Here is a 16,629-nt window from a genome sequence, read left to right on the forward strand (position 1 = left end):
CCCATTATTGCCTCTATCAACCCCCTTTTACACCCCTTTTTGCCTATTTTAAACACAGTTAACCCATTCTTGCCTGTTTATATCATTTTTTCATCCCATTCCATCTCATTTCCACGAATTTTTTTGCACTTTAAAGCCATTTCTGCCACTTATTAATCCACTTTTACCACTTTTGTGCCACTTTTAACCCATTTATGTTCCTTAAAAAAAAACAAAAAACAATATCACAACCTTTTCAAATTTTTTTGCCATTATTAACCAATTTCAGCAATTTCAAACCCATTTAAATTATGTTTTTAACAAAAAAATTTTCATCTAAAGAAGGCTAAATGAATAAAGAAAGAAAATTGTTTCTTTAATATGAGTGGATATTATTTAGGTCAAATATAAAATATGGTTTTCACAGCTTAACTTCACAATGGACCATGGTTTTGCTGACCCCCATGAGCCCCAAGTTTGGCTGAGTCCCAGAAACCTCTTCCTTTATCCCTCTTTATGGACGGCCTTGTCTGCACATGACTATTCTTGAATGTTCCTGGCTGTTTAACCACCTTCAGGTACAGTGGAGGTCCCAGGTCTCTGGCACCTTTATTTGGGGGGTCACAGGTTGAAAAGGCTGAGAACCCCTGGTGTAGAGAATGCTGAAAAAAAAAAAGATGAGGTTATGATGGGTGAGGGAAAAAATCTGGGGAGGGAAAAGAGGAGATGACGCGAGAGAGAGAGACAGAGGAAGAGGCAACAGCAGCCCCATCTCTGTGTCAGGGAGACAAATAATGTGCGATGCTAATGACTGGCTAAAGCTTTTGCCCCTGCTGAGAACAGCCGCTAATATGACTGCTAATAAAGGCGCCGTGGTACGCTGTCGCATTCCAGCAGTCGCTCAACTGTCGCCTAAAATTAGCCAAACAGGAGCTCTCCTCCTCTTCACATTAAAGCTCCTAAAATGGGGCTCTCTGTACCGTCTCCAGGAGTTTTTTCTGCATTAAAGGGCCACTTGTTCACAGTGTAATAGAATTTGTTCCTTCTTATAATGCAGAGGATGCCCACTCCATAAAAAATGAAGTGGTCTTTTTGTGATCTGAAGCTCTTTTCTTCTTTGATTGCTCCTTCTTATACCACACGCTCCTCTTGGAGGATTTTGTGAATCTGCCAGGGGAAAAAAACGAGGGAAACTTAGAGTGGTACATCATCTTTCTTCTCTCTGCACAATGTCTGCAAAATTTATTTTCTTTTTTTATCTAAATGCCACCGAATTATTTCTGGATTTCTAATTGCCAAGCGCAGTGAGTGGGAAGCACTGCACTGCGATGACGAACGTTGCAGCCAAGGTCACACAGCGACAGAGCCAGGGAACGTGGGATGGAGGAGATGTGGAAGCTTCCTGCGGCTTAGTCATCCTGGGGCTCAGGAGCAATCGGGGCAAACACACCTCTCACAGTGTCACAACAACCTGACAACGCCTCTTAACACGAGCATGATTAAAAGTCATTTACATAAGATGCTCTGCGGTATGTTTCCATGAAAGAGGAGCTTTTAGATAGAGCCAAATATCTGTTCCCCTGTAGGTGGAAGTTTTAGTTTAGTCAGGTTTGAAAGCACGGTCCCATGCTGTTTTCAAAAGGCCTCTTTGTTTTTGTACAATCCTGACCTGAAATCACAAAGTGCACTTGACTCCTTTTAAAGACACAATGAAAAACACACAACCCAGCATTTATTTTTTGCTTTCCATTAGCTAATGTCGCAAAGCAATTATAGAAATTCAACAACTTTGTTAAAAGTGGATAAAGCCGGGGTCACATTAAAGGTGGAACAGGGGCCATGTTTTTACATGAAAAGTTTTAGAATAGAGCTAAATAGTGTGATTCCATAAGTAAAAATCCCATCTGTTTCCTCTAAAGCAGGTTTGATAATTAGAATGTCAGAGCCATAAGTATTAGGTTTGTACATGTAGAAGACACATGCTTGTATGGTATCAACCATGTCTTAGAGTGTCACAGCGAAGGAGCACACAGTTATCATGAAAATTTTTGTTTAAGCCCAGCAAACTTCACCTGTTGCTGACAAACATGCACACAAAATACAAAATAAAGCAATAGTCGCAACCTCTCTTCCTTGGAGACACCCGAACCGAACACCAGAAACATGTTCGTTAGGTTAATTGGTGGCTCTAGATTAATAGGTGTGAATGAGAGTGTGCCTGGTTGTCTGTCTCTATATGTCAGCCCTGTGATTGACTGGCGACCAGTCCAGGGTGTACCCTGCCTCTTGCCTATGCCAGCTCTTGCTATGCCACTGGCTAACAAAGCGAGATCAAATTAAGGATCTGGTTTGTTCATTAACCTCTTAAGCCCTAGCAGGACCAAATTTGGTCCTGCTCGCCTTGATCCAAACAAACTTGCTCTGTGCACTCTGTTTTTGCACAAAAATAATCATTTTACACATCAAATTAAACAGAAGAAGTTCAGCTACAAGCCCAAATAAACCATTTTTATCTACACCACATCCAACTCAAAAAGGACTCAAATCAATGATCAAAGTGGCCGTAGTGCTACATAGTCAGACATTTTTGCCCCCTACAGGATGGTGCCATGGTCTCATTTGAAAGTCTAGCCTCTACTGAAAATTCTACTCATGTTTGTGCAGTTTCCATTTGTTTCAACAGATTCTTTTAGGTTTCTGCACTTTATTTTGTGTTGTTTTTTTGTGCCATTGAAAATAAATCTGCTCCTCTTGGTGTCAAACTTTAGTTCCTTTGTAAGACTTCCTTTGAAAGGAACTATATGAAGGTCTGGGTGATTTGAGGGGGGAAAAAAGAATTTCATGATGCAGTGACCACCTATAATGGCATATGAGTAAAAAAAAGTTTGATACCTGAGATTTTTCAAATAGCAGAGATTGTGCCAAATTGTGCCCAAATGGCACAAGAGGGGATTTCGCCTGGATACTTTTTACTAAAATCTCTCTTTTTTTGTCCTGATAACCCTCTAGTGAAATGAAATTTGAAAGAGGTAATGTCAGAATGTGGTGCTTTGGCCTACTGGAGAGTTTTGGACTTCAACTGCAATATTTCTATGAGATATACAGTGCTTAACAAATTTATTAGATCACCCTAACCCTAACCAAAGTAAGGTTTATGCCACAGCTGCCCTAAATTAACAGCATTGGTAATTACTAAAATCATTTTTTATGTTTCTGCAATGGTTAATACACCAATATGTAGAAGCTCTTTAACTCAAATGATAATTTTAATGCTAAAATATAATTATTATTATTGTTATCCATGAATTTTCAAATGTACTGATTTACAAAAAAACTGAAAAAATAGTAAAGCACATTATTATTTCCTGATTAATATGTCAAATTATAGTTATTTACTTTCATTCCTGAACAGAAAAATGAGTTATGCTTGATTAATTTCTGACTTCTCAGAGAAGGCCAGTGAGCCGGCTCAAATTTGGGTAGATTCAGTTTGAAATCCCTCATTCCTGTTCAAAATGGTAAAACGTAAAATTTGTTAAGCACTGTACTGATGTATTAACCATTGCAGAAACATAAAAAATGATTTTGGTAATTACCAATGCTGTTAATTTAGGGCAGCTGTGGCATAAATCATACTTCGGTTAAGGTTAGGGTGGTCTAATAAATTTGTTAAGCACTGTATATATGCTAAAATTGCAACAACAAAAAAAGAACAATAAAAAAAAAATAGGCGAAAATGAAATTTTTCATTTGCCAACTTGATTCTCTTTGATCCAGTAACATATATACACATATTTACATTTACCTCTGAATAAATTTCACAAGTGCCCTCTTCATAATGGTACCTTGATCATTCAAATAGAACTTGTAGTTACAGAGTTATACTCAGTTAAAGATGGGCTGGAAATTTCGAGCAGTAGCCTAATAAAAGAGGCTCAGACTTCACAGGTTAATGTCCTACCTTTGTACACCCTTTAATATGCTTTCTGCTGCAGATTTACAGATATGCTGAGTTTTGTTTGATAAATAATTAAAGACCCGTCCTGTATAGATCGTGTCCTAAATATAGGCTGGGTAATTTCCTGAAGTAAATAATAGTCTAGGCTATTAATTTTAGCTTTAAGATAATTTATTATTTTTATTTTAGTGTAAATGGTTTGTTTGACTCCAACAACGTGCTTTACATGCTATCACAAACAAGCCAGGAGAAAAAGGCAGAAATAGATCAGCTACTTCCCTGTTGTGTGAGATATAATGACTGATTTTTGTCAGTGCAGTCTTGTGGCTTTACAGAGAGCAGAAGCGGCTGTTTATTGCTTTATTAAAATGTCTTTCACTATCTGTCTATTTAGAAATCTTTCTCTGTTGTTGGCAGGCACCTGAAATAATAATCCCAGCCTGTGTTTGAAAGAAAACAAGTACTTTTAGAGGACATACTGTGATCGCTGTATTTGACCCCATGATTATTTTGCAGCAATTACAGCTGTGTTGCTGCTACCAACTCAGGTGAATGACTGAATCAGTTTCAACATCATGAAGCTATGAGGAAAAGTGTTAAAATAGTACCTTTTTTTATTCAAATATGAAGGAGTTCCCTTCATAGTTTGTCATCTGGTGATCTGCTGTTCAGTTTTGAACTGCAAAGTTTGCCGTAGGACTTCTTCATCTCTCAGGTAGAGAGGCAGGACCGGAAGAGGGAGGGGGTTGAGGGCTTGTGTCTATCTGCCGTTCCCACACCACATCTCCCCCCTCCACCACTTCCTCCCACTCACCTATCCTCCTCCTGCCAGCCCGCCTGCCTTGGCAGCAGCTAACCTGCTGGGACCGGCGCTTGATTTATTTGGAGAGGTCCCTGGAACGGAGGGGCCAGGATGAGTGGCATTTTAATGTGCTTTTGAGATGTTTGGTCACAAGCGCTATTGATCACAGTGCCGCAGCACTCCCCCCTCCCTCCCTCACTGTCCCACAGACCCTTATGCTGCCCTGGGGGAGAGGTCTGGCTGTCAGGCAGGGAATGAGTTTCCATGTGGGTTTAGATTAATGAAATGAGGACCCTGTTTGCAGGGGGTGCAGGGGGTCAGACCATTAAGGGATCCCTGGGCTGGGTGAGATTGAGCCTGCCAGCTGACTGGACCCTGGCTGACTGATGGACGTCCTGGACTGAGGAGAATGAGAGAGAGCGAGCTGGGGAGAGAGCTGGATGGATAGGATATTGAGCTGTGGGGCTCACTGATGTGAACAACAGAAGCAGGGGGGGAAAAGTTTGTTTGTAAGACTGCAGTTCACCTTCCTGCGATACAGCCTGGCACAGAGATGAGCTTTTTCCAGATCCACTAAAGCTGTATGCATTAGCCTTTTCATACAGAATGAAGTTATCCAGGCAAGCTTTGGTCTTTGTTTACAGCATGATTAGTAACTGTAGACTCAAACAGGAAGTTGGAGGTGATAGACATCATCTTAGATCAGGCTGCTGGCTGCAGAAATCTGTCCCAGAAATTACTAAAATATACTAAAATGATACATGACGGATTCCAGAAGTTCCCTTTTGAATCCAGACAAGACATGTGGACTGTTTAACCACAATGTGGTTTGGACAAACACTATATTTCCAAAACTATTCGCTCACCTGCCTAGACTTGTATATGAAATTAAGTGACATCCCATTCTTATTCCCTAGGGTTTAATATGACGTCAGTCCACCCTTTGCAACTATAACAGCTTCAACTCTTCTGGGAAGGCTTTCCACAAGGTTTAGGAGTGTTTATGGAAATTTTTGACCATTCTTCCAGCAGCGCATCTGTGAGGTCACACACTGATGTTGGATGAGAAGGCCTGGCTCTCAGTCTCTGCTGTAATTCATTCCAAAGGTGTTCTGTCGGGTTGAGGTCAGGACTCTGTGCAGGCCAGTCAAGTTCATCCACACCAAACTCTCTCATCCATGTCTTTATGGACCTTGCTTTGTGCACTGGTGCACAGTCATGTTTGAACAGGAAGGGGCCATTCCCAAACTGTTCCCACAAAGTTGGGAGCCTGGAATTGTCCAAAATCTCTTGGACAACAACTCCACACCATAATCCCCCCTCCACCAAACTTTACACTTGGCACAATGCAGTCAGACAAGTACCGTTCTCCTGGCAACTGCCAAACCCAGACTCGTCCATCATACTGCCAGTTGGAGAATCGTGATTCGTCGCTCCAGAGAACGTGTCTCCACTGCTCTAGAGTCCAGCGTGCTTTACACCACTGCATCACTTTGCATTGCACTTGGTGATGTATGGCTTGGATGCAGCTGCTCAGCCATGGAAACCCATTCCATGAAGCTCTCTACACACTGTTCTTGAGCTAATCTGAAGGCCACATGAAGTTTGGAGGTCTGTAGTGATTGACTCTGCAGAAAGTTGGCGACCTCTGCGCACTATGCACCTCATCATCCGCTGACCCTGCACCATCATTTTATGTGGCCTACCACTTTGTGACTGCATTGCTGTCATTCCCAATCACTTCCACTTTGTTATAATACCACTGACAGTTGACTGTGGAATATTTAGGAGTGAGGAAATTTCATGACTGGACTTGTTGCACAGGTGGCATCCTATCACGGTATGCTGGAATTCACTGAGCTCCTGAGAGCGACCCATTCTTTCACAAATGTTTGTTAAAACAGTCTGCATGCCTAGGTTTCTTGATTTTATACACCTGTGGCCATGGCAGTGATTGGAACACCTGATTCCAAAAGGTGGAATGTTTGACCATGCCTTTATAATGACTCATCAGTAGGGGTGTGATGAGGACTCATGCCACAGGATTTTGAGAGATTGTAATGTCACAAGATTTCCCATCGAGAAAAAATTGCACATTAATTTTGATTATTGATCACACAAAAGTAAATATTTATTAATCACCTAAAGAATTAATGCATATTGATCACATGTGCGCCACTCTTTTCAACAAGCATCAACCATATCATTGTAGACTTGATGAAAAAAAAGCCAAACTTTTCATGGTCTTTTCAATTGTATCATTTTATACATCCTAAAGATACACACTATCCAGGATTCATTTATATCTTACAATCTCTCCTCCCTAGAGGATAGATCTACACCGCATTCCAAATTATGATGCCGATGATATTTTCTCTGATTTTCCTAAATAGTTAATGCAGATAGCAGTATAATTTTCAAGTCATCAACTGTTAGAGTATAATTCAAATTTTATTGAACAAACCCCTCAATGATAATTATTTTATTTTCAAAAATAAAAAACTCAAAATGCACTGTTCCAAATTATTATGCACAACAGAGGTTCTAAACATTTTATAGGTTTTAAAGAACTGAAAATGGTCATTTGTTGAATTTGCAGCATTAGGAGGTCACATTTACTGAAATCAGACCTATTTCAACCAAAAACATCTTAACAGGCCAAGTTACATGTTGACTTAGGAGCCCTTCTTTGATATCACCTCCACAACTCTTGCATCCATTGAACTTGTGAGTTTTTGGAAAGTTTCTGCTTGATTTTTTTTTTGCAAGATGTCAGAATATCCTCCCAGAGCTGCTGTTTTGATGTGAACTGCCTCCCACCCTCATTGATCTTTAGCTTGAGGATGCTCCAAAGGTTCTCAATAGGGTTGAGGTCAGGGGTGGATGGGGGCCACACTATGAGTTTCTCTCCTTTTATGCCCATAGCAGCCGATGACACAGAGGTATTCATTGCAGCATGAGATGGTGCATTGTAATGCATGAAGATAATTTTGCTACAGACAACACAGTTCTTCTTTTTGTACCATGGAAGGAAGTGGTCAGTCAGAAACTCTTTATACTTTGCCGAGGTCATTTTCACACCTTCAGGGACCCTAAAGGGGTCTACCAACTCTCTCCCCATGGTTCTGACCCAAAACATGACTCCACCCCCTCCTTGCTGATGTCGCAGCCTTGTTGGGACATGGTGGCCATCCACCAACCATTCACTACTCCTCCATCTGGACCACCCAGGGTTGCACGGCCCACTACAACCGTTTCTGCTTGTGAGCATTGGTTAGGGGTAGCTGAATAGTAAATAATTATCACAGGTGTCTGAGATTGATTTCAGTGATCCAAAGAGCCCTGAAACACAATACCACCCATGGGTTTAATTGAAAAACAAAAAACGGAATATTTATGACGCTACAATCTAATTTGCATAATAATTTGGAACGCCGTGTTTGGTGAAAAGTTGTCTTTCAACCAGGGCTGTCAGCATGAAAAAGCACATCTGAATTTGATTAAGGTTTAATATTGTTGTGTTAAGAGTTCTCCATTCCCTTAAACCACAAGCTCTTTTTTGTTGTTGTTGTTTTTCATGTTTAGTCGGCTACTAAAAAGGGGCTGCAGCTGGTCATGACTCACTGTAATGTCTTCCTTTTCTCACAGTGATGGAAAACAAGTCAGAAATAATCTGAACTTTCTGATATTAACATTTCCCTGTTTTGCAGTGCTCCTCAGCTCTTTTCATGTACTTGTTTGTCTTTAGCAAGGTCTTTTCAATCCACCAGATATTCCTTATTTACCTTTCAAAATAAAAGCAGGTTTTTGAACAGGAAGTAAGGTACACTTAGCATGAGACAAAAAGTCTATTAAGAGCAGTTTGTTGAGAATATCTCTCATCTGGATTGGGTTACTCAGACAGAAAAAGCAACAAAATGTGGACTTTTGAAAAGTTTAAATGCAGTCACATTAAGCAGGTATCATTGGATGTCAGTGAGTCATTTTGTACATACTCTCCTGCATATTTCTTAATGTCTAATTGTGTTAATAGGTCATATGTCAGCTGTTAGCTTCTGTTTCTTTTTAGATCAAGCATGTAACTTCTGTGAGTCACACTCATAAACCTTCCATCATGTTCCTCCCCTTTCCTTTCAACTCATTAACACAGACGTCAAAGGGTGGGAGATGTTCCCACCATCCTGTTTTCTTCCACAGAATAATGAGGAGTTAAAACAGAATAACATTTCTGCCTCAAACAGGTTATGTATAAACGGCGATTGACAAACAACCTGAGTTTTTTTAGCCTTGCACACAGCCTTGTGCCTTTCATTCACATCAGGTCTTACTCTAAGCAGCGCAGAGCCGGGGAAACATCCAGAGGTTGTAAAAATAGGAGCCAGGGATATTTCACAGTTGAGTGAACATGCCCAAAGCGTGTTTAGCTCTCTTACACTCCAGCATGGACGGGGGGTTTATTTGATGGCCAAAACACTCAGCAGAACTCATCATAATTCTGACTGTGTGGGTGCTTTAGTTCAAATGTACCAAACGTGAGCACACACCCACACAAAAACACACATGTACAAACAGCAGCACACGCTGCATTGGGGGGCAGGTAGCAGCTCAGGGCTCCCAGAGGTTTGATGAGAGAAATGGATTAAGCCCCCCTGTGATCAATAGCCTGAGCGAATACACAGATTATCAGATTATCAGATTAGGATCTGTCCCCCTGCTGCCGAGGGGAGCCAGAGAATACATTAAAATCGAGGTGCCGGGGCAAGATTCAATTAATCAGGCTACAGGTTGTCTTTTCCCCTCTTACAGTCAATTCCAGACAAGCCGCTGTGTTTTGCTGCTCTCGGTTCACATCAGAACAAGGGCATATCAGTCTGGAACAAAGTGTTTGGGGAGCACGCTCAGTGATTTACTTTAGCCCGAAGAACAAATGGATGTTACCTGAATATAAATGATTGTGAAAATAAACTGTTAAATCTCCTGCTTTGTTTGCTACAAAGATATCGTTTGATCCTTCTGTAATAGGAGGAAATTGAACTTTTTTTTTTTTTTTGAAATGTAGATGCAGTAGTTAATGAGCACATGTGTAATTGTTAGGAATGTACATTTTGTAGAAAACTGCCCTGGAAAGTATTCAAAGACAATTTGATGATTCTAAGATGAACATATGTGTTTTATAGCTTGATGCTAAGACATTAATGGCATTGCTGTTAATGAGCTAACATATTTAGCATCATTTCATGCTGATGTTAACTTTAGAAATGATCGATTTCCCTTGACAACAATGATTTAAACAGATAGTATAACTAATTATTTCTAGAAAAGATTTGCACATTTCTGAAGTTAAAGGTCACATATTTTACCCTTTTAAGATGAGTTTATATTGTTCTCAGAGGTCCTCAAAACATGCCTGTGAAGTTTGTTGCTGAAAAAACACTCTAGTATTAGATTTTTGCACGTCTAAAAACCCCTCTGTTTCAACCCTGCTCAGAACGAGCTGTTTCTGTGTCTGTGGCTTTAAATGTTACTGATCTTTCCGACTCCGCCACTTTCAGAAAATGGACGTGGCGCTCCTGATGTTACAGATGCTTTTATCCAAGCTTAGGGATGGCAACTGAGAGGAAGATCAGGATAGGAGGGCGGAACTTTATTCCAGGTGGGGAAGGCCAACGGAACCTGGGGGCGGTGCTAACTCCCCACATGACATCATGAAGGGAAAATCTGATGGCTTGTTTCAGCACACATTTTCTGAAAGGTGGAGAAATACAGGGGGGGGAAGGGAATGGATTTTTATGGTACTTGATGGGATTGTGGACAGGCCATGGGCACATATTTTAGTTAGAAAAGCCTGAAAAATTGATTTTTGCATAATATGCCCCCTTTAAAGTGAAGCAAAGTTAGTTTCTTACTTTCTCAGTTGTGTCCCTGGACATAACAGCTGATTTCTTTTTTATTTAATGGTGGTTAGCTAACAGCTGTCAGATGGACGGCAGACACAGTCTAGTAGAACGCAATTATGCCACTATGATAAAAGTAATGTGAAAAGTAGATCATATAGCGGTAGCTCAGGCGGACCACAGAGTCAAGAGCTGCCATAATTGAGATCTCACACCCACCCTCATCAGCTGATGTCCAGATGATTTGCTGTAAGCATGCTATTGGCCAATTGCTCTCATGCTGCCTTATTAAACTGCTCTAGCCTGGCTACGCTCTCCTCCACCCCAGCTCCTCCTTTGGTCTGCTGCTTAATCTTTGTCATTCTGTTGTCATTGATGTCTGCTCTGTGGTTTTTGGTGCTTCTCCCTCTGCCTCATTGGCATTGGAGAGCAGGAACTTGTCCTTTATGCTTTCCACGTAGGCTTGTGGAAGGGCAGGGGGATCCCAGAACAGCCACACTGACACATTGCAAATCATTTTGTGCTTACCAAGATGTAAAAACTTAGATAAAGAGGTGTTAGATAATTTATCTTATGTGTTTCAAAAGTTAATTTCTTATTTCTAGTGTGTGACTTTACAGTATAATCTTTAATCAAGCATGATCATATCTGTTTGTCTCCATTAGTCAAGAAGTCCTTAAGTTAAGTAAATAACTGTTAAAATAAGCTACATTAGTTCTGGCATCCACAGTCTCATCAAAATAGATCTTGTTTCAAGATTCAGTAACAAACTTAAGTTGCTTGATTTAAGAATCACACAAAAAGCATCAATAAAAATGTAATTTACTGAGCAGAATACTTCTGACTTCAAAAATGTTCAAACAACATAGGAAAGAAATGATATAGCCTGATTTCAGTCGAAACATTAAGCTGTATGGTCCAAAACTATGGACTGGTTTTAAATTTTATGGTTTAGTTTCAACAGGATTTAGACTTATTTCAAGATGAACCAATTTGTTTTAAGACACAGTTTAATCATACTTTACTAATATTAAGTATTTTTTTCACTAAATTTGATCATATTTTATTATATTATTATAATTTTTCAGCTTAATTTGCTAAAAGAAAGAAATTAAAGAAATATATTTGCTTCTATTTCGTATACTTAGTTTTAGGCTGGAGGATGTTCAGTCTTAAGCAATTTCAGCTTAAAACCAGCATTTTCTGCTTATTTTAACTCTTTTGAAGGTTTTTGACAACTGACTTATTTCTAAATTTAGCAATCTTATTTCAAGATATCTTAATAACTCAAATTTTCTTGCTGCATGGACAGATAATTTCACTAGTTTTGAGTACCTTTCTTCTCAGATTTAGTGTTTTTATCTTGTATAAAGCCCCTCTTTTTTGCAGTGCAAACTTAAATGAGCACACAAGTGCTAAATAAAAAGTGCTGAAGTAAGCTGGTCTGTTGTCTTGATGGAGAATGGAGGAATTTTTCCGTAACTGTGGTGTTTTCTTCTTAATTCTCAGTTTTTCTACAACCTGTCTGTATTATTCACCTTTGACCCCTCTGGAATCCACTCCTCCAAAATTATACCCTTAATGTAATGCTAAAAACCAAGCAGCTAACTTCTTGGCTGGCCTAAATGCTTTATCCTTTTTAAAGATGATTATATACTGTGGTAGCCTGATCTGTTTTACTGAGACAGTAGCCAGCTAGTGAAGCTTTATTTCTTGTTTAGCCTTTTCTTTAAGTTAGCTTTAATTTCCTCATTATGTTTCGTATTTTGTCAGTTTTATCCAGAAAATGATCAAGTCTGGTGAAGTACGAATGTTTGACCAGTTCTACTTGAAATAAGAGACCTAAATGCCATCGCCATTTTTAGAAGTGTGCTTGTTTTTTTATTGTTGTCTATAAACCTCAGCACCTTCAAACAGAGGTCTGATTACAAATGAGCATTAACATTTATTCTCAGGTGAAGTCAAGGTCTAATGGCTGCCCTCTTATCTCTCCTCTGCAGTGTGTACGGCTGCCCTCAGGCCAAGAAGAGAAAAAGTCTGGACAGACAAACCCTGGAAACCTCGCCTAAGAGGAACACCTACCTAGATGACATGGACAACTCCACCATGGAGGAGTGCTACGAGACGGATGGGACCGAGGAGATGGACGACAGGGAAGAAGAGGAGGAGGAAGGAGCAGTAGAAGAGGAGGAGGAAGACGAGGGAGAAGTGGAAGAGGAAGAAGAGGAGGAGGTGGAAGGTTATATGGACTACAATGAAGAGCAAATGGAGCACGAGGACGGGGAGGTGGAGAGAGGGGACGGGGAGGGTGAGGATGACGAGGAGGAGGAGGAGGAGGAAGAAGAGGTAGAGGTGGAGCAAGAAGAAGAGGAGGAGGGTGATGAAGAGAGGGTGGAAGAGGCAGAGGAAGAGGAGGATGCTGTGGAGGAGGTGGACTATGAAGATGGAGAAGAAGAGGAAGGAGAGCAGAGTCAGGGTCAAGGTGAGATTCACCTTTCATTTACTAAAGATTATTTAAAGTTAGCAATAATGTTGTAATATTTTTCTTTTAGGTTTAAAGTTTAACCTTTTTTTTAGGAAACACGCTCTAACTTTGGTCAGAGCTGTGAAATGTACCCGCAGTGAACATATTTGATTCATATATGAGTGACTGGTGCCACTGTTGGAACTGAGTCATTGATGTCTGCCCTTTTATTACCACTACTTTTTACCATTGAAACTATTTTAGATACAGCAAATAGGCCTATTAATACACTATCAAACACAATGGATGGCTTTAATTTTGGCATGAGGGCTTTTATTTTGAAATGTTCACTTTCCAATTGAGTCACATGGTTTCCTGTTCCTCATGTATGTCGTTAAAATGGAAAACAAAATAATAGAATTGGGAAAAAAAAGTTGACCCATTTTTGGAAAATTGTTTAGCAATATTTCAATTTTTGTGACTGAAAAAAACAAACAATGAAGGCCCAGTTTTTCCATTTTTTCATGTCTCTTCAGAAATAAAAGACCACCCAACCCCATGTTTAAAGGGGATGATTTGCACTTATTTAACATAATTCACATTGATATATAAACATTATATCCCATGTACACCATTTCTGTTTGGCGAAATGCAGCCAAATTCTACACATTGTACCTTTAATGAAGACGGTATACAAAAAAAAAAAAAAAAAAACATTATAAATGTTATGGATAAAAATGTCAAAGTAGGGGTATTACCCCTTTTTTTCAAGGCTTTACACATCTCTCTGATACCCACGTAGTAGCTTAACATGGTTTACAGCTCAAAAAGTCCTGAAAAACCCTTATTTTAACCCCTCACCCCACCCCACAGACCTGCTTTCCTCCAATTGGCCTATTTTCCGGAGGCTGACCGACGGCAGGACTCAATGTTTTGTGCCTGCCCCTTCCAATGTGGCTAATTTGCTATGCTAGTTTTTGTAAACTTTGAATGAACCGGTCCGACTGGGTAAAATATGGCAAATTTTGATATAAGTCCGTACGTGTTAGACACGGAGTCTGACACTGATAGTTTGGAGAGAGAGGGAAGAAAACCAGCAGCAGCAAAGGATAAAGCAGGACATATTTGTTTGGTGTTACTGTGTTACTAAATGGATAAATGGCTAAAAGGCCTTGTGGGGGCAGTCTGTTCCGCTTTGCTGGCAGCACGGACGAACCAGTCAGGAGATCTTATTGCGATGACCTCATCAGTTCACTCCCTGTTCACTCCATCAAAACCTCGTCTCGGGAAGATCTCGGAGGGATTCCTAATGAACCATTTTCATCAGTTTACATTCTAATTCCAAGATTTCTGCCACATACGTTTATCTTGCAGTTTGAAAATTTGCATACATGAAGTATGGACACCCAACATTGTGACTTTATATTTATGTTTTAAAAATCGGAAAACTATATTACCCCCTCTCTAATGTTTCACTGGGAGTCGTTTTAGGCTTTTAAGTAGACCATACAGTTTAGAACTAAACCAAACATAAGAAAACTAAACTTCTAAGAAAAATAGAATGATAAACTTAAAATAAAAATTAAAGTAACTCTGCCAGAGAATCTCTCAAGTCATTTTTTCAGTCTCCAGCCTAGAAAAAGAAGGAGGGAATTGTGACGTTAGAAAAACAAGAATCGACAGAACGTTCATTCGTCATTCTAAACATGTTGAGGTTCTTTTTTACTCACTTTTTGTCTTTCTCATGACGTTATTCCCATCTCCTACAGTGTCCATTACAATTAAATGCATACCGACAGTTATGCAAATTAGGTGATGACATCATTTAGTGACTTCTGGCGACTTTTAGGACAGCCAATAGCTACTTTCCTTACTGAGGAGTTGGCAACACTGTAAGAGACAAGTGCAGTCACGGCAGCAGACATTAGTGTGAATGCTGCTAAAGTGCCAGAACTTGACGACATTTCTTCGTTAAAAGAACAAAGAACAGCAGTGAGTTGTTTTCTTTTCAAAAACGACAAAAGTCTCTTACTGACATGTCTACAGTCGCCATGGTTCATGTTATGCAGTTCTCTATGGAGTTTACGCCTTGTCGCGGCTACAATGTCACGGATTTTGTTGCTCTGATTGGCCCATAAAGATGTGACAGACAGAACGTTCGTCCAATCACCTTCTCAGTTTTTTCAAAGGCTCTGCCCTTTCCCAAACGCTGTCTATGGGAGGTTTACCAGACGGATGTGTGAAACAAATCCATCTGGCGTATCAGGTTACAATTTAACCAAGCTAGTCAGTAATTGTATCGTAGAACTATGGGTAAATGAAAACGTCTGATTGCCTCTTTGCTATTATCTTACTGAAATATTTCAACCTTCTGCATAAAATTGTGAAAACAGAGATCATAAAAGGAGCTTAAGTATGATGTGATCCTTAACCTGGGGCCAGACCACCTAATAAACTACACAAGGACTGTAAACAGTCTATATTAAAATAACATTCGTCTTTATTTGGCTGTACCTTTAGTAAAATTACAGCACAGCTTGAATTATTGCCTCCCTGCAGACAAAATACAAAAAACTCACCCAGTTTCTGGATCTGTAATTTTAGAGAAACTTGAGCTGTATGTACAACCCCCGACCCTCGACATGCCCAAGACCAGATTTGGCAGGTTTTTCTCCACCACCCCTGCATCACAATTGGACCTGACAGTCCCTTCAAGTCCAATTAAGAGTGAAGCTCTGAGTGAGGAGTGTGTTAACCCTGTTTGGCGCGTAGCTCTACCCTCCCAAAGTGTTGATGTGGCGTCTCAGCTGCCATGCTCCCGTATTCTCTCTGAATGTGAAAACATCTCTGCAGACTAGAGGTGTTCATTAGAGCCCAGAGCCCAGGCCGAAGCCTTAACACTGACACAGTGGACTGTTGCCACCGTCTCTGCAGCCTGTCAAGCTCCACAATTTCCACCGATAGTCCAAGCTGCTTACCATTTTTTTCTATGTGCCCCAGACATACAATGTAGTGTTTTTTCCTCCAAGTCATTTCCATCAGTGTTGATATTATTCCTTTTTATTAGCATTTTTTGGATTTGCTTGTTGTCTATTCAGAGGTCCTGTGGTATCTGTATTCGATTGTGTTGTTTGGTTTTTGTTTTATGTTTACTTTCCTTTAGCTGGCTTTGTTATCTCCATTTGAGTTTAAGAATGGATAGTGTCATCAGAATCAAAATGGTATTGGTGGAAATGAAAATTTCTCCTGATAATTACAACCTATTATTTGTCAGCTGTAAATGATGGTCATATGTATGAATACATTTGTGGAGTTTTTAGGTGGGAACATCAGACTTACGTCAGCTGGATTATTTTTGTTCATCTTCATACTTTAAATGTTAAAGTTTGTTCTTAGGAATGACAGTTTTCTCTTTGTTTATCCCTGAATGTTAGATCTAATCTACATTTATTTTTTGGTATCAAGTAAATTGATTTTAAAAATATCAGCATATAAGAAGTCTGCTAAAATCCAATATCCATAATTCAACCCT

The 16,629-nt window shown here is 39.8% G+C and overlaps 1 protein-coding gene across 1 annotated transcript in view; it reads left to right on the plus strand.

Annotated features, from left to right (window-relative positions):
• Positions 1-16,629, plus strand: part of myt1lb (myelin transcription factor 1-like, b) — a 251,762-nt gene that overhangs the window by 152,232 nt on the left and 82,901 nt on the right. Inside the window, exon 5 of the mRNA XM_041812908.1 lies at positions 12,634-13,115. Coding sequence (XP_041668842.1) covers positions 12,634-13,115 — 482 coding nt within the window. The remainder of the gene's footprint in view (positions 1-12,633; positions 13,116-16,629) is intronic.

The sequence above is a fragment of the Cheilinus undulatus genome, linkage group 18, assembly GCF_018320785.1.
Source record: "Cheilinus undulatus linkage group 18, ASM1832078v1, whole genome shotgun sequence".
Lineage (NCBI taxonomy): Eukaryota > Metazoa > Chordata > Actinopteri > Labriformes > Labridae > Cheilinus > Cheilinus undulatus.